The sequence below is a fragment of the Pan troglodytes genome, chromosome 1 (genome assembly GCF_028858775.2).
Source record: "Pan troglodytes isolate AG18354 chromosome 1, NHGRI_mPanTro3-v2.0_pri, whole genome shotgun sequence".
NCBI lineage: Eukaryota > Metazoa > Chordata > Mammalia > Primates > Hominidae > Pan > Pan troglodytes.
Window position 1 is genome coordinate 111970214 of NC_072398.2, and position 24978 is coordinate 111995191.

Below are 24978 nucleotides of genomic sequence, written 5' to 3' on the forward strand. Positions count from 1 at the left end.
TGCTGGGAATACAGGCATGAGCCACCATGCCAGGCCTGTGAAATAATTTGTATGGTGTCAGCCACAATGAATTTCCATATAATCTAAGAGGTGACTTTTTTTTTTTTTTTTTTTTGAGACGGGGTCTCGCTCTGTCGCCCAGGCTGGAGTGCAGTGGTGGCATCTTGGCTCACTGCAAGCTCCGCCTCCCAGGTTCACACCATTCTCCTGCTTCAGCCTCCCGAGTAGCTGGGACTACAGGTGCCTGCCACCACGCCCAGCTAATTTTTTGTATTTTTAGTAGAGACGGGGTTTCACCGTGTTAGCCAGGATGGTCTCATCTCCTGACCTCGTGATCTGCCCGCCTCGGCCTCCCAAAGTGCTGGGATTACAGGCGTAAGCCACCGCGCCCAGTTTCTAAGAGGTGACACTCTAAGGATTACTTTTTTCAGGTACTACCCAAAATAGTACCTGACAGAATAATCATAAGTAACATTACAAAAGTTCAATATTCCTACTGGCTTAAAATCTTACGGGTAAACAGTCATCATTATGGGGAACAACAATGAAATCTTCTAAGCATTTATTGTAAATATATGCAAATATAATCTTTTAAGGATTCTGCTGGTTTATACAGATATTCTTCACTAAACAGTACAACTAAAAGTCCAAAATGTTTTAATTTACATAAAACTTTTTTTTGAAAAACACTCATGAACAAATTGATATGCAAGACAAATTTTGTGATTACATTTTTACAAAGGAGAACTGACAGATTACCTCCTACTTTTAAGTCTTGCAGGTTGCCATTATACTGTGAACAGTGGAAGAAAAGTCTAGCTTGACGTTCTGAACACTGAATAAATCCGTAAGAGGTTAACAGTTTTTCAATAACCCCAGTTTCACGCAGTGCTGCTGAAGTACCATTAGGGTACCCATTATGTCCATTGTTGTGGAGAAGGTTTGGATCAAAGCTCATCTGTTTTAAAAAGAAAAAGAATATATACATATCTGTACATTATCTCCATAGCATATTAAGTCTGGTTAATAAGTCACTAAATCTTCCATATAAAAAGGCAAAAAAAAGTAAAATGAAAGGAAGATTATGGACTTTATTACTGCAGCATTAATTTAGCTAATAAAACATTTCAGAGGAAACAACTTATTATATTGGGGAATTGCCCCAAATTATGGTAGAATTTCTACTTATCAGACAAAAATAGAATTTCTGGGGTTTAATATTAAGGTATAGCAACTATATTAGCAAATGCTGCCTTTACATGAAGTGAAAATTACTAAAACAACAATTTCAGAACAAAGGTAATTAATATTAAGAGACAGCGACCACAAACTACCAAAGACTCTTAAGAGATTTGGTAACACTATTTTTAAACTTCAGCCAATACCTTAATACTGTTTAGTAAGTCATGCATTTGGAAGGCATATTTCAAGTTAGTAGAGATTAACACAATAAAATGAACTTTCTATGCAATACTTAAACTAGAAAATTTCAGAGTAATTCATGCTTAGGTCCTTTAATGAAAGACTATCCAAAATAGTGCAGTAGAAAACTTCTGAGACAACAAAACTCCAAGACAGCAAAAGCATTTCCATTTTAAAAATGCTGAATCATTTCACAGGTACATTTAAAGAAATCTTTACCTGAAAGAAACCCTTCACTTTTTACATACTGATGAAATCTGTAACTATCACTTCTTTCCCATTCTTTAGTGAAATAGGAGCTATTTAAAAGCAATATAATGGAATCTGCCTAGGTCATAAAATACTATCACATTGGATGTTCCATTTTCCCGTCTTTGAGTAAAACAACAAAAACTGTAAGTGAAGCACAAAACAGGACGAAATCCTTAGCAAAGCCTAGGTCTATAATTTACCACAGTAATGACATTTCTAAATCATTACAATTATGTTTTAGACCCTTTCACTGAAAATCTGATTTATAAGTATTTCCATTTAAGTGGAATGTTGGGCATTATTAATAAAAAGGATATATTTTCACTAGGAAAAAAGAGTAACAAATTCTAGAAAGATAAACCAAAGTTTGAGTCAACGATATGTGTGATGGTCAAATCACGTAAATCAAAGCCACCACACCTGTAGGTGGTTACGTCCTAATTCTTCTACACTAGCCACTGTTCTGTGTTTAACATATATTAACTCATTTAACTTTCACAAAAGCCCACAAGAAAGTATTGTATTCGCCTCATTTTACCAATGAGAAAACAGACACAGAGAAGTTAAATGACTTGCCAAAGTCAAATAGTAGAAGATTCAAACCAAGAAGGTCTGGCTGTAAACCAGGGCTTCTCAAATGAGAAGTTAAAATATAAAATCAGACTCAGTAGGTATGGGGATTTGAAATTTTCCATCTTTATTAAGATCCAAGGTGATGATAATGCTTCTGATTCTTAGATATACTTTGGGCAGTAAGACCCTAATCTACTGAAGTTTTCAAGAGTGAAGGTGAAAAAAATGATTCGGGAAGTTAGAAGGTGAGTCTGCAAGATATTTCAACCAGAATGAGTGGCAATCCTAGGTCATGCTCTTAACACAAAGCAAGGTAAGCTGAGATGACTGCTTTCCTGACTTACAGATCTCTGATAAGTTGGGGTCCTCTTTTGTTTTTTAGTCCCAGATGAGGTAGAAGATGAAGATAAGGATAAAGAAAGTGAAGGAGGGGCTGCAGGAGAGGGATGAGGATCTGATGACACAGTAAAAACGTTCTCCATCTCAAACAGCTGTTATAACATAGCATAATGTTGATAACTATGATCAATAACAATTTAATGCACATTTCACAGTCAATATATATTTTTAGCTTGGGTTTAGCGAAATATAAATTAGATTTCTATTGACATAGGAAATACATAGAATTAACATTACTATAAAAGGTGAAATGTATTTTTTTTAAAGCCATTAAAACATACGATGACATCAACAATTCTGAAAATGCCACAAAGACTCTTGATGGTTGTTGGAATGAGACTATTCAGTCCAATTTCTTTTCAATGCCGATCAACTTTAAATAGAACCTATCATTTTTAGTCACTAGTCTCCCTAGAGTACACACTGATAACCCAATGGGGTGCAGAAGAAAATAACTGGGACTATTTTTCTGCCCAGAGATAAAAATGAGCTTTTATAAATATTTACTATGTATTTATAGTCTAGGTTTCACCGAGTTGGTATGTCAGATGGTCTATGAGTATCATGTATTACTCAGGTATTCTGAGGAAAGAGTGGAGAACTCCAAAAGAGGCCAACAGTGAAGTCCTCACTCATTTGCTCTTACCATATTACCGTATGCCCGATAAGGAGATATATAAATTTAGTTATCTAGTGTAACTAAGCTACCTTCACAAATAAGACAAATGAGGCCGGATGCAGTGGCTCACACCTGTAATCCCAGCACAGGGAGGCCGGGGTGGACAGATCACTTGAGGTCAGGAGTTTGGGACAAGCACGGCCAACATGGTGAAAGCCTGTCTCTACCAAAAATACAAAATTTAGCCAGGCATGGTGGCATGGGTCTGTAGTCCCAGCTACTCAGGAGGGGGAGGCATGAGAATTGCTTGAACCCAGGAGGCGGAGGTTGCAGTGAGCTGAAATTGTGCTACTGCACTCCAGCCTGGGCAACACAGCAAGACTCCATCCTAGAAAAACAAAAAAGCCCAAATAGACAAATGGTTGAAAGATTCCCACAGAAGAACCTCAGATGGAAGATAAGGCAAGCACATGCAAAGAGCAAGGGAACTGACATTTCTATTCCTAGTACTAGTTCTTCAACCTCCACATTAAGAAACCATTTAACGAGATATGGTAAGTATGCCAAAAAGTTAAGATCAAGACTATGATATGGACTTAAATTAGTTGCAATACAACACACAAATGTAGATTTCCCTGATACTAATTCATGATATTATAAAGCTTTTTAAAATTAAACACTTAAAAACCAGCAATCCAGAACATAGTATTTCTAACAAGAACAGAACATTTCTGCACAAGTAAACTTTTTATAATATCCCTCACTTCACATTTTTCCTATTTGTACCACTGTGTTTTACAATGCAGACACAGAATTATAATTACACAATTTGTAAACATATACACATATCGAAAATACATGTTTTAACTGACAAGCAGTATAAAATTAACTTGAGAACCATTATTCTAGATCACTGAGGGACTTTCAAGCTGTGCTTCTTTTATGTTTGTTTTATTTAATTAATTTATTTATTTTTGAGACACAGTCTTGCTCTGTCACCCAGGCTGAATTAATTTATTTTTGAGATGGAGTCTCGCTGTCACCCAGCCTGGAGTGCAGTGGTACGATATTGGCTCACTGCAACCTCTGCCTCCTGGGTTCAAGTGATCCCTCTGCCTCAGTCTCCCAAGTAGCTGGGACTACAGGTGTGCGCCACCAAACCCAGCCAAATTTTGTATTTTTAGTAGAGACGGGGTTTCACCATGTTGGCCAGGCTGTTCTTGGAACTCCTGACCTCAAGTGATCCGGCCCCTGCACTGCGCCCTGGCCTCCCAAAGTGATGGGATTACAGGCGTGAGCCACTGCACTTGGCCTCATGTTTAGACTATAGTTCTGATTACTATTAAACAAGAACACAATGATATGATCTGAAATATATATGCCTTAAAGCTGCAAAATATCCCCATTCTCAAGTCTCCAATCCTGCCACACATCACTGCAGGTAGGAGATAGAAATCCTCTTTTTCTCACCCAAAGGGAGACTGAACCAGAATTAGAAAGCATCAAAGCTAGCATTTTAAGACTCTAAGTTGTTCCCCAACAAGAATGTTGGAATCTGGGCTCTACTGTTCGAGTCTCGTCTCATCCCTAGACACATACCAAAAGAGTTGAAAAAGCCTTCCCCTTCTCCCAGAATCTTTGCTGACTACAGCTCTCTTTCCCTAGCCTTTATCCATTTGGAGGAAGCCTTTATTTTATTTTTCCAAAGGGAAACACACCACTCAAACAACTTTAGATAAGTTGATGTGACATGTGACATGTTAATACTTTTCAAAGAATTCCTAATAATTTGGCTAAACTATATTTTAATGGCATTGCAAATATTTCTTAATCAGCACCATCAAAAAACAAGCAAAATGGAAGTTATCACAAAAACAATTACATGAAAGTGGAAGACAAATGGAAGTAGATAATTTAACAGAACCTTGTTTATAAAAAATTAAAGATGCTAACAAAGGTGGTGGTAGGAAGGACCCAGTAGGTAAATGTTACTTGACTTCTTTTTTAAATAGGGGAAAAAAAAATCCACAATTTAGTTGCTTGCCTAACAGCATGGAAAAATGTATTCAAATGAACCGAGTTTAATGTCTTAAAAAATATTTAAAAACCAGCCAGGCTCAGTGGTTCATGTTTGTAATCCTAGCACTTTGAGAGGCCGAGGTGGCAGATCACCTGAGCCCAGGAATTTGAGACCAGCCTAGGCACATGGCAAAACCCTGTCTCTACAAAAAAATACAAAAATTAGCCAAAATTAGCTGGATGCCTATAGTTCCAGCTACTCAAGAGGCTGGGGTGGGAGGATCACCAGGGTCTGGGAGGTCAAGCCATGATCCTGACACCGTACTCCAGCCTGGGTGACAGAGTGAGACCCTGTCTCAAAACAAAAACAAAAACAAAACAACAAAAACAAACAAAAACCCCAAAACATACACACACACACTCACACACACCCCCATGGATGAGTATATTTGTAAAATCTTTGCAAGGGCGTAACTTTCTAGATTTGAAATCAATTAAAAAAAAATCACAAGGGACTGATATCTGATTATACAAAAAGCACAAGCTTTTATACTCAAACCTAGGGGGAAAAGTGTAAATACACCAGACTAGATAGGGCAAATCAGTACAATTAAATTACCAGAATATAAGCTTCTTGAGGGGCAGAACTTTCTATTCAAAGCTAAATCCCTAGATTTTAGATAAACAGTGCCTGGCACAGAGCAGGCACTCATATGTTGAATTACTGATTAAGTGAGCAAATAAATCATTCTTGAATATCAACTATTAAACTTTATACACAAAAGCTAAAAACATTAAACATTAAAAAAACTTGAATTTTTGCAATAAAAAATCCAGATAAAGCAAATTAATACTTTCATATACCAAACTAGCAAAGACGTAAGATTTTAAAATAATGAAAAAGTGAGCTAAGAACAACACACACACCACTTTTATGGTAGTAAATTGGTACAACCTTTTAGAAATGCAATTTAGCAACATGTATCAAAATGTGGAGATATTTTTCTTAATAACTGCATTGCAGAAAAGCTCTCCTGGGGAAATCTGAAATGTGAAAAAAGCTTTATGCACAAGTATTTTAACAAATATATTTTTGTAGCAAATTCCTGGAAATAATATAAAGTCTAACACACTTTATAGCTCAAGACGTCATTGTAACTTATGTAATGCTATGTGGTCATTGGAAACAATATGTGGAAAATGCTTATTCTGTAATAGGAAATGAGACATAAGATATTTATACAGTATGATTTCAAATGTATTTAAAGACCAGAAAATCTAATGTTCACAGATGAGAAAACACTTAGCCATCTTAAGGGCACAGCGCTAAAAATGGCAAATGTGGGAAGAGAATCCAGTTCTGACTCCATTCTTAACCACTGCCTTATTCATTCAACCACAATTAAGTTCATACAATGCATCAGCATTATTTTAGGTTCTACTCATATAGTAGGTAACACAACAGACAAATATCTCCAGCCTCATAAAGTTTAGACCTTCTACCCTTTTCTACATATTTACTTTTAAACTGAAAAAGTCATTGACAAAATTAGTCCTCCTTTAAAAAAGCAGAACTGGAACAAATCTCAGGTCAAATTTAAACTTCATTTGTAACTCAAGAAATTGATTAAAGTTCCCTGAAGAACATAAAAGTCAAAAGACTGGCTTTCAGTCCTGACTCTCAAGTACTTTTAACATCTCTGGGATTTTTTCCTCAAAAGTAAAGTGGGAGCACCTAACTGGTTTCCAAGCTCCTTTGGGGAGAGGGGGTGGAAATCTATGCTTTGTAATTTATTACAACATCTAAGTTGTTTTTCCCCCCTAATCTGGTCTGCTTGGCTTCTACTGATTGACAATCAATTTGGAAAAGGTAGCCTATTTCACCATAAGATCTTTAGAAAACTACTCTGTATTCTCCGACATACCTCCCCTTGACTTCCAGTTTCTTCCAATTTTCTGAACACAACCATTTTTAACACTAATTGCTGTCTTCTGGATAGGTTCTAAGTAATTATTCATTAAAGTGCATTTCACTACTATTCTTAATGTACCCGACCAATATAAAGTACTGAGTGATTACACTCCTTGATTCTGTAGACTGAAGTTTTATAACTTTGTAAAACTAAAACACATCCCCATCATTTCTTCACAAATCACATTAGCGAAATCAGGTTTTCTTTCAGTTCCTCCGTAATGGATCATTTGTTCCCAAATAAAAAAACTATAACCTAATGCTTTTAAAATGCCTTCTGTTGGTTAATCTAGTATTCCAATTTGGTGACTAATTTTAAATTATCAGACTCTTTGTAGTTTATCTTTTAATCATTCATTCTCCTACCTTAACACCTGTCTCACAGAGTTGTTGAGATGGTTAAATGAGTTGCTGCACGTAAAAAGCCTAAAGTAAGTGCTTACGTAGCACATAGGTACTCACAGAACTACTCATTAGGTCTCTGAAAAAAGCAGGACGAGGATAGCATCCGGCAGCATACACCTGGAGACTTCTCTAAAATCAGTCTCTTACTAACTGCTATCCATCCAACATTTCTCCATATTGACCATTATGCTATCATGAGCTACTCTGCCAAGTTATTTATTCACTGGCTCTGGGGTTTTTGCTAGGGATGAAAAGTAAGCTCAATAGTTCCCACATCTGACTGAAAAATCAGGACATTTACAGTTCCTGTCATAGGTCTCTATTTGACTACTATCACACACCTAGCAACTAGCACCCTAGCAACCGCCAAGTAACCCTGTTATTTTCTCACTCATCTGGGGCCTCAGTTTTCTCTTGCTTTGCTATGTTTCAAGTATGAAAATTATTGCATTCAGCAGAAAAAACTAGGAGCACGACAGGAATTTTCTAGTTTTGCTTTTCTCTTGTCTGTCACCTTTAGACTACCTGGATCAAATCATTCACCAAACAATTCAGGTCTATTTTCACATCTCAAACAAATGCTTTATAAGCCTTATTCTTTCTTGCCATTTTATGGCTAATTCTACCCTTCTATATACATTTGTTCCTAATTACGTACTATTTTTACTGATTTTACAAAACCCCCCTTTAAAATCTGGGGGTTCCATTGCATTACCAAATCTGTTTTCTTAGCTGTGTGCCCCCTTTAACTGAACTATTTCACAACTGTACAACCACAGCCATGTTTTACTGCCAATAATCTTCATCCCAATTGTGGTTTCTTTGTACATATGTAAACATGTAATTTTTAGACAGCTATGGATGCATTTATATATTAAAATGTTCATGTAGTAAACTAATATTCAGAATACAAAGATTACACTAAACAAAAAGCACTTCTTTAAATCTATTTCTATAAATCATGTCAATGAAATGAAAGCCTTAATATCTAATCTTGCCAGGCACGGTGGCTCCTGCCTGTAATCCCAGCACTTTGGGAGGCCGAGGCGGGTGGATCACAAGGTCAGGAATTCAAAACCAGACTGGCCAACACGGTGAAACCCCATCTCTACTAAAAATACAAAAATAAGCCAGGCGTGGTGATGCGCGCCTGTAATTCCAGCTACTCAGGAGACTGAGGCAGAAGAATCACCTGAACCTGGGAGGCAGAGGCTGCCAAGATCACCCCACTGCACTCCAGCCTCGGCGACAGAGCAAGACTCTGTCTCAGAGAGAGAAAAAAAAAAATCTAATCTTTTATGCTTCAGAACATAAAATTGTGGTTTCAATTTGTGTTAATCTTCCCTATCTAATCCAACAGAATCCATAACAATTAGTCTAAAATTATTTTTAAAAAATCAGCTAAGGTAAGAAGAAACAAATAGAAAAACTAAATGCTACAATTACCTTAAAATTAAATAACAGTGTCTGTTTATGAGACATAGATAATTTTACTATAGTTTTTAGTTGTTAAGGAATAATTCTAGTGCACAGTAAGGTCACTGACACTATTACATAATCCTTCAATAAATTGGAAATAAAGTCCTAAGCGCTTCTTGAAATAGCAGTGAAGCTTTTGTAACTGAATGACTTATTTTCATTCTTCATTTTATTTGACCTCTGTAGCACCTAAAAAAATGTTTACCATTGACTTCCTGAAATTATCGTTGGTGCTTCTTCCTGACTTCTATGTCTTTGCTCTCTTCATTGGTGCTTCTTCCTTTTATTACCTATACACTGATGACTCCTTTCTGAATTCCTTTATGTCTAACTTTAGAAAATCTGGAAACTAAAGATTAAAAAGGAAAATTGCTCTTCATAAGCCTACCCTCAAAGTTAACCAATGTTCAATATTCCATACTAGTGTATTTCCCTCAACTTCAGATTGCTATCTAATGAACACAATAGATTTCCATAACATATTTTAGTATCAGTAAGTTACTACTCTAACTTCCCTATTCCTATGAACAATGAAGGTTTCTAGTTTGGACAACTGGATTTGATAAAGCCATTCTCTCCACATTTATCTTCAGATTCAATTGGTCCCCAAGTCCTCACTTCTAAATCATCAGAACACCTAGCACCTACCTTTTTCTCTACCTACACCTTAGCTTTTATCTTCCTTATACTTGATCCACTGCTTTTGACAGGTCTTCCCATCCTCAGCCTTTCCCTCAAAAGTGTCACCATTTGTCTTTTAAAGGTACACTTCTGAATATTACTTTAAAATGTGAAGCAATAAAGCTATCTTACTTTTGGGGGAAAAACCCTTAAGCCCTTGCTTATAGACATCTGATGGCTCTCCTACGGAATAAAGACAAATGCATTGGGCCAAGCCTCCAGCAAACTTCCCTTTCATAACTCTCCCGCAAAATTATATTCTCTACTCTGTTCATAATGAACAACTTAATATATACCATGTGCTTTCACGTAGCCCTGAATCTGCTAATTCTGTTACCTCTATACCTCTACCAATGTCTCTTCTACCTCTTAACAAGGTACTACTCACCTTCAAATATCCCTTTTCTGTAGGCTTTCTTTACCCTCCTCCTTACCTCCAAGGGAACAGCTTCAGTTATATTCTTAATATTTTATCAGTATCTTTTAGCCTATATTGTGATATTGTGTAACAAATTGTTCTAAATCATTAAGTCCATTAGTATCTTATTCATTCGTTATATTTCAGCACTAGCAATGCCTAACAATACAGTAGGCATGTCAACCATTCATTCACAAATATGCACTGTATACCATTCACAAATATGCACTGCAAATGTAGGCATGGATATAAAGTAAGGTTCTTTCCTCAAGAAGCTAACATTGAAGACAGTAGAGAGAAAGAAACAGACGTCAGTAGCAAATATCACCAAAGTTTCACAGACCCTCATAGAAAGACTGCAATGCACATTCTTATTTGAAATCCTAACTTCTAAATAGTACAGACAGAGCTTCTCTAAGAGACCAGCAAGTCGAGAGATCAGCATGTATTAATATAATCTGGTATGAAAAATGTTTGACCATAAATACTGTCCTTATCTAACAAGAGACAGTGTTGATATTTCATACTAGTCAAGAATAGAAAAACTGTCTTCTGAATACCTTTAGAAAAGAACAAATAAAGATTTTATATTTGACCAAATAATAGGAAATCTAGAATTATGGAACTGATTCTTAATAGGAAATTACAAACCTACCTCGCAGTGATAATCAAATATTGCACTTTCAGTAGTATTTGCTGATTCTTCTTTTTCAGCACACGTTTCAAAGGATGAAAGTTGCTAGTATTAAAAAAAAGAGCGAGAGAAAATGATCTACCAAGCTAATAAAGAATACAACTGCTGCTGTACCGGGCAATCTCACAGTACAGCACTGAAGAAAACAAAGACTACTAGCAGCGTTGGGAAGTGCTCTTTCAAAGCTGTTGAGTAGGCACAAACTTCTTGTTTCAGATCAAGTGTTGTGTCTTCAACTTAAGTGTACTCTTCTTTGGTCTTGTTAGTTGTTACGAGGTTTGTTCCTTGCCTGATCTGAACTTGAAGCAGCAGTTTCAGGTGGTAAAGTCTGTTCTGTTACACTTCATACTAAAGGTAAAAAATGAAGACATTAAGTATAACATACATAAAATAATCAGGGACAGTGGGTGAGAAGAGGGACAAACTCATTTCATTAACTTAGAATCGTGGGTCATGCAAGTAATGCAGGAAACTTGGAAGCATGCTCATCTGATGTTATTTGGAGCAATCTCTCAAGTACTAGCAACTACCTCCTTTGGTATCTCATACCCAAGACCTCAAATTATTCCATAGTCTTTATTGACCTCTTCCCCCAAATAAGCTCAGTTACATGGCATAATGTTTAATTTAGTGCAAGTATTTTATAAGGATCTAGCTCTGTGGAAAACATAAAAGAAGTCCCTGCCATGAGAGCATAGACAATCTTGCTGAAAAGACAAGATGTATACATGGAAAAAAAAAACAGAGTATAGGACAAAAATGCCAAAAATTATTTTGCTCAATTAGTATCTAGGTATCTATTATGTCACAGACTATCTAGAAATATTATTTATTGTTTATCCACAACTGCACGTCCATCAAAGCAACCAAGGCTTTTAAATAAGTGGAATTTGAAGTGAACCTGGAAAATCAGGCAGAATTCTAGGAGAAAGAAAATAGCTGAGTATTCTAGGCATGAAACAGCACATAAGTCAAGCGAGAATATGCCACTAAATTCTTTCTTCAGAGCAGCGACCATGCATTCTATGATTTTCTAAGCCCAGCATCAAGTGAAGTCTTCTGCATGAATGCCTGTGGCAACATGTGTGGCTTGTTGTTTCAGAGGAAAATCAACAGGCTAGCCTGGCTAGAACAGAGAGCTGGGCTGAAGTGAAATAGGATATGTAGTGTGACAGGTGTAGCGGAGCCAGATTATGAAGCATTTCAACGTGATGTAACAGGAAACAGTGCCTTAGTTTTTGATGAAAGTGGTATTAAGTCTTGAAATCCTAAAGGAGATGACTTAGTAAGCAAACAGAAATCTCATTTGCACTGCTGCAGTAAATAGATGAGAAATGTCTATAGAAGAGAAATAAAATTTATTTATCAGTAAAAATCACATTTCTGCTTTATATTAGCTATAAAATAAACAACAATTTTGCACTGACTCCAAAGTTACAAAATGGTGTTAATGAAAATTATTTCTACAGAGATAAGAAAAAGGTGGACATGCTGAGAAATGGATATTTGAAAACATCAGAAGAGTGATTATCAGGTGAGAGGTCAGAGCTGATTAAATAGCTCAGACCAGAAGAGCCTAATCGCAATCACTGGTACTAGTAAATACCATGAACAAGTTATTTAATCTAAGTTTCACTTTCCTCACATGTAAAATAAAAACTCAATAACAGCTGATCTGGCCATTTTCTATTCTCTAACATCCCATGTTCCTTCAAATATCAAATGTTACATACACTTGTCTGATCTTTCAACTTTATTTAGATCATTCTCCTATTACCCAGACTAGATATATGTCTTAGGGTAATGGTGCTCAAATACTTGGGAAGCTTTAAAAAAAACAAAAACAAAAACAAACCTATGCCCAGCCTCCACTCAGAGTAATACAACTGGTTTGAGGTAGGGCCACTTCTTTAACTATCTTGATTCTTCCCCTCTCCATCACCATAGCCAATGTTGCAAGTTGTGTTAATATTTCCCTCACTATATCTTTTGTATTCATCTCTTGTCCTACTAAGTGACATATTTTAGCTCAGGTGTCTAATATATCCGCCAACTTCCAGTGTGCACACTTTCCATTTTCTGTCACATACCACCACCAGACTATCAAAAACTTGAATTTTGGCCAGGTGAGTTGGCTCACGCCTGTAATCCCAGCACTTTGGGAGGCCTTGGCAGGAGGTCTGCTTGAGCCCAGGAGCTCCAGACCAGCCTGGGCAACGTGGAGAAACCCCATCTCTACTAAAACTACAAAAAATTAGCCAGGCATGGTGGTATACGCCTGGAGCCTCAGCTACTTAGGACTGGGAAGTCAAGGCTGCAGAGAACAAGATAGTGACACAGCACTACAGCCTGGGAGACAGATCAGAACCTTGTCTCAAAAAACAAAACAAAACAAAAACTCTCCAATTTCATTTCTCATCTCCCCTGTCAAACATCTTCAGTTATTTTTCCACCATTCTAGATGGGAAGTTTTTAATCCTGGCTATCCACCCACCCCCAGCAACCTTAAACAAACAAACAAACAAAAACCAACAAAATCAAAGCCTGAGTCCTGTACAAAGATTCTAAATTTAACTACACTAGGTTAGGTGCCAGGCCTTGTTATCTCCCCCCAACCCCTGCTCCAAGTGTTTCTGACTTCCAGCCAGGATTAAGAACTACTATTCCAGGTGTCTCTATTCTACCTTCCATCCTTACTCTCTACTGTGTTCCAGTTCTACCAGAAGTCCATTACCTCGCCTAATTCTTAAACACAACTCTTGGGAGATTCCTGAATTCTAGCCACCTTTGCTTATATGGGTCTTCCCACAAAAAAATACTATGTTGTGATCTTCAAGGTGACAAAAAAGCCTTTCTTGACCATTCCAGCAGACTCATTCATTAATTCCTACTAATGAATGGGGCAGTAACATCCACTGCCTGCATCAAGCAATTTGCAGCAAGTGATACCAAGCAATTTCTGTACTTTGTTTACTTCATGTTTTTATGTATCTTGTTCCTCCAATTCTACTTCAAATTTCTGAGAGGTAAACTCAAATTTCTTTATCACAGCCTCCTTTCGCACCTAATCCAGTGCTGCCATACACAACCAAAGGAAAAAGGTAGTTAATCCTTAATAAGCAAAAGGACGCCACAATTCAAGTGTAAACAGTTATACCACCTTTAATTATATAAAGTTTTAATTATCCAATCAAGAAATAATCTCTTCTTTAAAAAATACAGACTGTGTATATTGGTTTTATCTTAACGCTTTAGGTGTATTAATGAACCCAAAGAACTCAACATGGAGAAAGCAAGTTATCTTGAAACACTTGAACTGGATTAACCCAGTCCAGGTTGTCATATCACATTAAGAACTGTCAAGTCCAAGATTCAGTAACACAAAAAAAGAGATTTCTGAACTGAAACTCTGGAGTATTGCAGGGCCATTCTTAGGCACTAATGAGGTCTATTAGGAGCTATTAAAGCTCAAACGAACCCACCAACAGTCATGAATAATTTACTGGCCGAATTAACATCTTCACAGCTTCTATAGTTAACTAAATGTTTTTCAATTAAATTAACACTTACTGAAGAACTTAAAGGTACTGGTCAGGCATTTTAATATAAATAGCTATCCACTCATGCCCGGATTAACATTAATTGGTGCTACTAACCACCTCTTTTGCCTTAACCCTAGGAACACAAGTGCATCTCCTCCATCCCCCTAAAAGCTTGAAACTTAAGTCGCATGAAACACTGGGTATTGGGCTGGGGTGGTGGCTCTCGCTTGTAATCCCCAGCACTGTGGCAGGCCGAGGTGGGAGGATTGTCTGAGACCAGCCTGGGCAACATGGTGAGATGCTGTCTCTACAAAAAATTTTAGAAATAAAAAATAAATTCACTGGGTGTGGTGGCATGCACCTGTAGTCCCAGCTACTCGGGAAGCTGAGGCAGGAGGATCACTTGAGTCCAGGAGTTTGAGGCTGCAGTGAGCTATGACTGTGCCACCGCACTCTTGCCTGGGCAACAGAGTAAGACGCTGACTCAAAACAATCGCCCCCACAAACCCACCATAGGGTACCAATAAAAATACTAGGGAACAATTTAAATGTGTATCTGAGAATCACACTGTGTGCTAAGTAATCAACTCCTTTTCCCTTTGCTCAGTATGGAAATAGTATTATTACTTAATCATTGCAATCTCCACCTCCCGGGTTCAAGCGATTCTCCTGCCTCAGCCTCCCCAGTAGCTGGGACTACAGGCGTGTACCACCAGGCCTGGCTGGCTAATTTTTGTATTTTTAGCACAGATGGGGTTTCGCCATGTTGGTCAGGCTGGTCTTGAACCCCTGACCTCAAGTGACCCACCTGCCTCAGCCCCCCAAAGTGCTGGGATTACAGGCGTGAGCCACTGCACCTGGCCACCACCTGTTTTATTTCATGTCTTCCTCGGCTGTTTTACCTCAAAGGCCTAGCATAAGCCATGACATAGTCGGCACTAAATGAAGAGGTTAAACTAACACATTTATGTGGTAAGTAATCCATCTAAAATGTATCACACTACCTAGTTTATTATTTTGAAAGTATGTGCAGCACTCACTTCGGGAAAAGTTAATGAAAGGCTAAGCCAGTCTACAAAAGTCTGCTCACCTAACCCACTTCCTTTAGGCAGTATCTTCTTTTAGGCAGGAAAAAACAAAGACCGAAATAGGTAGCATAGGACTGAAAAGTTTCTCTATTGCCTGACATTTCATTGAGCACCACATTTTATAACTGAAGTGCTTAATAGGTCTTAATTCATTTTTACTTTAGGATCTAAGGTAAACGATAAACTCTAGATAATTAACCAACCTAAGTCACCTGTTGAGTAAAAATAAAAAATCAAACTGACACAACTATTTTTTTGTATCTGTGTAGTAACAACTGTGCTGGATTAATTATCTAAACAGCTACTGAGATATTTAAAATTATCTATCACTTAACTGCTTATATATACACCCAGAAGTCTAATAGTTTTAAGCAGGACAAATGGCAGTGTGGGAAGATGCTGAAGAAACACTCTAGACACATCAGAAAACACCACAGACCAGCAGTGTCCAACAGAAATACGGTGTAATTATAATTCTAGTAACCATATTACAGTCAAAAGAAACAGAAGGAATTTTAATTAAACGTCTTATTTAATCAATTATATCCAAAATGTTATTCTCTACAGGCAATCAATGTAAAAAAATTGACAGTTACATTCCTTGAAATCCAATGTTATTATACAATCACAGCACATTTCAATTCAAACTAGTCACACTTCAAGTGCACAACAGCCACACGTGGCTGGCGGCTACCATGTTCCACAGAGTAGGTATAAACTGAGCAGGGGTCTAAAAAAGCACTATTGTGCCAATTAGCAACAGGAAGTAAATGTAAGGGTCTTGAGCAAAGATTTTCACTAATAAAAGTAGGCAGTATCTAGCATAGAAGCTTGTTGTTAATAAATTGGAAAAAAAGAAGTGCAAATAACTGGTTATGTACCGGCTGTAGCTGCAAATCAACGGATAGCTTACATGTGCAACATAGGGGAAACTGATAATTTTCAGCCACACACTGTTTTACCTCAGCATAAAAGGACATTAAAATATTAAAAAGTTTTGTGTTGTTTTTAACTAGGTACCCACACATGCAAGTGGAAAACATTCTAATATCAAAACAAAGGAATTTTTAAAATCCTGACTGGGCAGAAGGGATTTAACAGCAAGTCACTCTCACCATAGTAGTTTCACCACTTACAATAGTCTAGCTATTAAAGCTTACAAAATAGATCTCAAAGTGCTTCCTCTTCTGTTTTCTGCAAAGACAAAGCTAAGAAGAAGGCACATCAATTCTTTGTGTTTACTTAACAAGATCCAGATTTTTATCTCATTTTGCAATACAGTCCTGAAATTCAACTCCTCAAAAATCTGTCCAAAAGAACATCGGTCCAAAATTTCCATGTTTTAACTACCTTGTCGAAAGTATGGCTCTCACAACAGTTTCAATAGACTTAGTGCCACTGAACTGTACAATAAAAAACACTGGAACACTAAATTTCATGTTATGAATGCTCCAGCATAATTTGATATTTTAGCATTTTGTTTGTTTAAAACAAAAATCGATGGCCCTACACGATGTGTCTTCAGGTGGGGAGAAGGGAAAATAAGGGTAGAGGGTAAAGCCAGACTGCACGTCAGCTTTCACGCTTTCAATTTTGATTTGCTAGGACTTTACCAGATTTTCACCCACACTCGCTAAAGGTCACACTTAAGTCAGTACTTACAAAAAAAGAAAACCTATCTTCTGTGCCTCAAATACTTTAGTTTTCAACTCAGCTGCTATAAATAATCATCTCGATGGTAAACATCCAGAACAGCTGCAAAACCAAACTATTACCTTCTCTTTTATTTTAGTCCCAGGGCTAAAACGAAACAAAAAGAAGGCCAAATATTTATCTAAGTTTTATGACTCAGGTATATCCCTACTGAAGTATATAAAGCCCCTCCTTGCCCACACCAAGGATATCCATTATTGGTTAGTACCAAAAGAAAACCAAGGTATGTATTATAGTGCTCCTCAATGCAATATCAAGAATGTTTGCCTTTAGTTACTCAAAGTGAAAATTACTCAGCATTTTAGTATAGAGTAGCTTATATCTATGGGCTATAATTTGAAACCTACATTCTAAAAAAGTAGGTTAGTAGCAGTGGCTGAGAACTGCCAGTTCATACCAGCCTGATGAAAATTTAAGCCTCTCAAAAAGATTTAACTACCACAGTGCCTTTGAGCATTCTCCCTCTCCGCCCTGTCTCCCAACTGTTTAAAGAGCGCCATATTCTTTTACTCATTTAAGGTGCAAAACACGAAAATTAACTTGCCCAACAACGTTCAGATATTCTTTGCAGATTCAAGCCTGTTTCAGGGAGCGTTCTCTGCTTCACCTGTGAGTTAAGCAAGACGGCCGCCATCTGGGTGTTTCTAAGGGAAAACCTTAAAGCAAAAGAACCTTGGCACTAAGATTTCGTATTGATAAAATAGCATGGCAAAAATTTGAAGCTGTCTCCGACGGGGGAACTCTAAAAAATTCTACATAGAATGACGAAGCCAGGCCGTTCATTGCACAATGTGGGTGGGCCAGGCGCTGGCACCATGAGAACTACAGGAGGTGGAAGGGAGGACACTACTGAGCTTTCAGGGCGCACGCCCATTCCCCAAGATAGAGGGGTGGGAGCCACGTGCCTAAAAGATTAGGGACTGGTTCCTTTTCTCAAGACGCCGAAGGGGAGACAATGAGGGGAAGGTTGGGTGCTGAGACCCTGCTCTAGGTGACTGGAGTAATGATGTCAATTCCGCCACACTACTGTGCCAGATGTGGCTGGGGAAAGGTGTCTTTAAACACTTCCCCTAAGATATCTAGATGGAGCAGGGTCTCAGTCTATACACAAAGAAGGCGCCACTGCCGCACTGCGCTCTGGTACTGGTAGTCAGACTCCCAAGCAGGTAACGGCCAGGAAACTACAGGGTCCAGAGTCAAAGTAGGCCCCTCTTCTCGGTCTCAGGCTCTTCCAACCTCACACAAAGGACCGCGCCACCACCCCCTCGCCCCGCCCGCCGGGACATGTAGTTCCCGTTTCCCCAGCCAAGCCGCAGATGGGGAAGCAGCCAGACTACAGATCCCAGCAGCCTCCGCGCCCGAGCCCCGCACCCTCTGCCTCCATCTTGGCTGCGGTCGGAGCCTCCATTTTCGCTCCCTCCCCCCACTTTAGTCACCACCACCACTACCACCACGCGCAGCCGGCTGGCCTCAACTCCTTGTTTCAGCTCTGCGACCTGACATGAGGCCCAGGCAGTTGAACGGGAGACGTATGAAAAAGCCCAGTGCAGTGAATCGGGGTGCATTCTTCCCCACCTAGAGCTCTACGAGTGCCCATCTTGACTCAGAAGGCTTTCTCGTTAGCCTTGGTCTTATCCTCAGCCCTGCCCCTGGGTTTCTGCTACCCCCAGTTGGACCCTGAGGTCGTACTCACCCCAACAGCTCAGCGCCCCCTCTCCAGCGCCGCCATAAGCAGCACGGCCCGGTACGTAGGAATAAATCTCGCTTCTCTCGCGAGAGTTGCGGGCTCCGGGCGCGTGCACGAGAAGGGGCGGAGTGAAGCGTACTCTCAATACGCTTGCGCAGCAGGGCTAAGTGACGCCAAGCAGTTTGCTGCACTTAACCACAACCAACATGGTGGCTGCATTACATTACATTCCTTCTTGGGTGTGCTGCGGGAAGCAATCTCGGTGTTTACTGACTCCTCCTGGACACTAGGGGTGGCGGGTGGCTTTAGGCGTCTCTAGTCTTTGAGCGTTTGAATACGTTTTAGCCCACAATAATGGGGTAAACCTTGAAGGCGAAGAATTCTGAGGGCATATTCAGGAGTCATAAAAAATGATTTATCTTTTCCCAGCAAAAATCCGGAAGGGCCTCACACTCGTTTCTTCTTATAGTGCAAGCATTCCTTCTTACGTCTACTGTTTTAGACGAATTTCATTAGTATAGAGTCAGCTTTGTAGGAAGGTAATTTAGAAATCTAAATGAGACCTTTGTTTTCCACGAAAAACATTGCAACAGATGCACAAGAGTGAGCAAGGCTGCATAATCACTAAACAAAATGAAACAAATTCAGTCAACTGACCTTTCAAGTTACGAAAGATATTCCTGTTGTGTCAGGTAATCAAAGAGGGTGAATCAGTAATTAAAAGGTTGAAATAAGAGCAAAGAGATGATTCATCCAATGAGGGGAGAAGGAAGGAGAAAAATGGGTAATTATGACCACAGGAAGTTCAATGGATTATCCCGTTAGACAGTAGAGCATGCTCCTCTGGTGAGAGGAATGCTTTTCCCAGATTCAATGCTTCTGTTTTCACAGATTCACTGGCTCTCTCACTTGACAGTATTGGATAAATAATGAGCAGCCAGTCTTCTGAGAACTCTCCTACCCACTTTTTGCTTACAACACATTTATTTGACATGTTGTATGTGTAATCACTGGGAAGTATACAGTTGTAAAGAAAATCGGATATAGACTTGTCCTCAAGGAACTTTTAGTCTAGCATCATTGATGATCACAAAAACAAATCTAAACATACACATTGGAATAAGTGCAATGAAGGAAAGACAACCTTCAATTCAACCTCTTGAATTCTAAGAGGAGGCCGTGTCCCATTTCTGTTCAAAAATTTCCTCACCACCTTTGTTGCTGGTGTCCAGTCCCATGTATAACACCTCAAAACTGCCTTTTTGCTCTCTTTGATGCCTTCCCACGCTTTCCTAAGCACAAATATTTGCTTCATTTTCAATGCTTTCATAGCTCACTCTATTGTAATTATTAGTTTTTACTAGGTAGTAATACTCTAGCACAGAGCTTATGAAATTCATCTTTGCATCCCTGGTTGTTGACAGTGCCCGCTCTCAACAACTCTCAAAAGCTTGTTGAATAAACAGCACTGGACAACAGTATGATAAGTTGTTAGAAATTGGAATATATTTCTGGGAAAGTACAGAATGTAAATTTTTTTTTTTTCAGATGGAGTTTCACTCGTGTTGCCTAGGCTGGAGTGCAATGGCATGATCTCAGCTCACTGCAACCTCCGCCTCCCGGGTTCAAGCAATTCTCCTGCCTCAGCCTCCTGAGTAGGTGGGATTACAGGCGTGCACCACCACACCCGGCTAATTTTTGTATTTTTGGTAGAGACGGGGTTTCACCATGTTGGCCAGGCTGGTCTCGAACTCCAGATGTCGTGATCCACCCGCCTTAGCCTCCCAAAGTGCTGGGATTACAGGCGTGAGCCACTGCACCCGACCTAATTTTGTATTTTTAGTAGAGACAGAGTTTCTCCATGTTGGTCAGGCTGGTCCTTACCTCAGGTGATCCGCCCACCTCGGCCTACCAAAGTGCTGGGATTGCAGGCATGAGCCACCACGCCTGGCCCAGAATGTAAATATTTCAAACCAGCTGTTTTGTTTAATTCACCCAGTTCTTAAATCGAGATCTCCCCTTCCTGCAATACAGCTGGTCTGTGTATTCTAATCTAATGTTATAGAGAAACTGTACCAGGCTCTTGTGCTAGATATGAGGTCATGTGAAACTAATTAGGTAATTAGGTAATTCTACTTTTAGTATACATTCTCAAATATCACAGCAATAGGAAATGTAAAAAAAAAAGTCTTACTAAATTATATCAATACAATTACTATTAATAAGGAAGGATAAAGCCTTGATTTCTACCATTACACATAGCTTCTGAAAACCTTCTTTAATTATATAATCATTTCATCATCATCATTCTGAATATATCCCAATTGCCTTTAAATTCCTTTAAATTCCTCCTTGTTCCAAAATTAATATCAATTTACATTTAACACAAAATGCAATCTGTATAAACCGAGAAATATACATTTTAGCTTCTAATGCATTAAAGAAAGTAACAGGTGGAGCAATTTGATATAAATCACAAGTTAAAATGATTTACTGTTTCTACAAGTAAAACCCACAAACAGAGGTAGGTTTCATTATTAGATCACTACATAATGATTTTTTTTCAGATGAATTTTGAAGTCAAATCAAAAACTGAAAAAATGTGGTTATCTTTTTATGTTTTTTTTTTTAATTAAATCAGAAACTTGTTAAATCACTTTGGAAAACCATCTCCTATGCAACAGGGTGACATGGATTTTGGGAAGATAGTCTGTTAAGGAACCATCAGAAAAAAATTTGAGAAATTATTTTTAGTTATTCATCATATTTAGTTTTCTACTCTGAAAAACTTAGACAATGAAATTGATAATGATTGTGTGCTTTTTTTCCCTCTACAATCATCAATAAGCACATTATCTCTGAAGTCTACTTTAGAATCAAAAGTAAGCATTTCTTACAGTTTGTAAGGTTTTCTTGAGCAGCGGTGGGTGAGATTTTTGTCATTTCTCTGTCGAATGAGAAAAATTAGGTCAATATAGAGCTTTTTTAAAAAAATTAAATAAGGCTAAATTTATTCCAGATTTTAAGAGTTGTTTTTATTCTGACATGTCCTCCCTGATTAGGGAAACTAAAGAGGATCTTCTTTTATAAAATTATGATAGGCTGGGCACGGTGGCTCACAACTGTAATCCCAGACTTTAGAAGCCAAGGTGGGAGGATCGCTTGAGCTCAGGAGTTCCGGACCAGACTGGGCAATGTAGTGAAACCCCGTCTTTACAAAAAAATTGAAAATTAGCCAGGCGTGGTGATGCATGTGTGGTCCCAGCTACTCAGCAGGCTGAGGTGGGAAGACTGCTTAAGCCTGGGAGGTCATGGCTGCAGTGAGCCATAATCGTGCTATTGCACTTCAGCCTGGGCAACAGAATGAGACAAGGTCTTAAAAAATATTTCATTAAATAAGATAAAATTATGATAATAGTGCATGGTAAAGAGGTCCACATCCAAGGTTTCAGAACAGAAATAATACTTCTAGAGCAAAAACATTCATAAAGAAGAATTATTTCCATAAGAATTAATGTAAATAATTAAGATTTGGTCCTACAGGCCTACAACCCAAAACTTTTTATTCTTTAACCAGCCTCTAAACAGTTAAAGGGCATTATATAAATAAGAATAACATAATACCACTAATGTAATAAAATATTAGAATTTAAATAAGAATGCAAAAGCTTTATATAATGCTTCCCTTTAAAATGTTAAAATTGCACTTAATAGGATAATTATGTGGACATGCTAAAATGCTGCACCAAAAGTAACCATCTAACATTGTAGCTCTGGGAGTCAGTTAATAGAGGGAAGGGTAGAGCAACAGAATATTTATAATTTAACTTAAACTGAATCCTGATGAAATCCAACTGTATTTAACATAAATCCAAACTCTTTTACTGTGCTCTTCAAGGCCCTGAATGATATGGTCCCCACCAAATTCTCTAACCCCTGGTTAACTGGTTCTTCCTATATTGTAAGTTTGTTCCTACTTCAAGGCCCATGAATTTACTGTTGTCTCTGCCTGGAATGTTCTAGCCCAAATCTTTGGGCACTTTCTCATCATTCAGATTTCAGGTCAAATGTTACCACCTTACAAAGGCCTTTTCTAAAGTAGAAGTACCCACTAAACTATCAGTTTCCATTTGTTTATTGCTCATCCCTCTGAACTACAGCATAGGCTTCAATTCTCTAGTTCATCATTGTATCCCCAAAACCTGGCACAGTGACTTACGTATACAGTAAATACTTAAACAGTATTCATTGAATGAGTAAATTACACTTATTTTATTGAATCCAGGGCAGTAGTGGTTGTATGGTAGGTCATCATTTATGGATTACTAATAAGAAAATATGTAGCCATTGCTATGAAGACACATGCACACGTATGTTTATTGCAGCACTATTCACAATAGCAAAGACTTGGAACCAGTCCAGATGTCCATCAATGATAGACTGGATTAAGAAAATGTGGCACATATACACCATGGAATACTATGCAGCCATAAAAAAAGATGAGTTAATGTCCTTTGTAGGGACATGGATGAAGCTGGAAACCATCATTCTGAGCAAACTATCACAAAGACAGAAAACCAAACACCGCATGTTCTTACTCATAGGTGGGAATTGAACAATGAGAACACTTGGACACAGAAAGGGGAACATGACACACCAGGGCCTGTCATGGGATGGGGGAGGGGGGGAAGGATAGCATTAGGAGATATACCTAGTGTAAATGACGAGTTAATGGGTGCAGGACACCAACATGGCACATGTATACATATGTGACAAACCTGCATGTTGTGCACATGTACCCTAGAACTTAAAGTATAATTTAAAAATAAATAAATAAATAAAATAACCCTAAAGCTCTAAAAGAAAATATGTAGCCATTTTCATTATTGATATGGTTTGGTTGTGTCCTCTCCTAAATCTCATCTTGAATTGTAGTTCGAATAATCCCCACATGTCATGGGAGGGATCCAATGGGTGGTAATTGAATCATGTGGGCAGTTACCCTCATGCTCCTTTTCTTGTGATAGTGAGTTCCCATAAGATCTGATGGTTTTATAAGGGGCTTTCCCCCCTTTGCTCAGCACTCATTCTCCTTCCTGCCACCAAGTGAAGAAGGATATGTTTGCTTCCCCTTCCACCATGATCATAAGTTCCCTGAGGCCTTCCCAGCCAAGCTGAACTGTGAGTCAGTTTAACTTCTTTCCTTTATAAATTACCCAGTCTTGGGTGTGTCCTTATAGCAGTATGAGAATGAATTAATACAACAAATTGGTACCAGGAGTTAGTGGGTCACTGCTATAAGGATACCCGAAAATGTGAAAGCGACTTTGGAACTGGTAACAGGTAGAGTCTGGAACAGTTTTGAGGGCTCAGAAGAAGAAAATGTGGGAAGGTTTGGAAATTCCTAGAGAATTGGGGACTCAGAAGACAGGAAGATGTGGGAAAGTTTGGAACTAAAATGCTGATAATAATATGGACAATGAAGTCCAGACTGAAGTGGTCTCAGATGGAGATGAGGAACTTGTTGGGAACTGGAATAAAGGTGATTCTTGCTATGCTTTAGCAAAGAGATTGGCAGCATATTGCCCCTACCCTAGAGATCTGTGGAACTTTGAACTTAAGAGAGATAATTTAGGGTATCTAATGGAAGAGGTTTCTAAGTGGCAAAGCATTGAAGAGGTGGCTTGGGTGCTCTTAAAAGCATTCAGTTTTATGCATTCACAAATATATGGTTTGGAATTGGAACTTATATTTAAAAGGGAAGCAGAGCATAAAAGTTTAGAAAATTTGCAGCCTGATGATGCAGTAGAAAAGAAAAACCCATTTTCTGGGGAGAAATTCAAGCTGGCTGTAGAAACTTGCGTAAGTAATGAGGAGACAAATGCTAATCATCCAGACAATGGGGAAAATGTCTCCAGGGCATGTCAGAGACCTTCATGGCAGCCCCTTCCATCACAGGCCTGGAGGCCAAGGAAGGAAAAATAGTTTCCTGAGCCAGGCCCAGGACCCCCTGCT

The 24978-nt window shown here is 38.5% G+C and overlaps 1 protein-coding gene across 12 annotated transcripts in view; it reads right to left on the bottom strand.

Moving 5' to 3' along the window:
• The window catches only part of CSDE1 (cold shock domain containing E1), a 41254-nt gene extending 22003 nt beyond the window's left edge, over positions 1-19251 (bottom strand). For 2 of the 12 annotated variants that reach the window (XM_054686082.2, XM_009428665.5), the window contains exons 1-5: positions 18970-19082; positions 10895-11281; positions 6240-6328; positions 2592-2738; positions 760-958 (exon numbers count right to left, since the gene is read on the bottom strand). In XM_054686082.2, coding sequence (XP_054542057.1) covers positions 760-958; positions 2592-2729 — 337 coding nt within the window. In that variant the 5' untranslated portion in view covers positions 2730-2738; positions 6240-6328; positions 10895-11281; positions 18970-19082. Of the gene's footprint in view, positions 1-759; positions 959-2591; positions 2739-6239; positions 6329-10894; positions 11282-17820; positions 17933-18969 lie in introns of all 12 variants that reach the window. The other 10 variants (XM_003308299.6, XM_003949509.6, XM_054686110.2 and 7 more) reach the window with 8 other exon arrangements.
• Positions 19252-24978: the final 5727 nt, after the last annotated feature.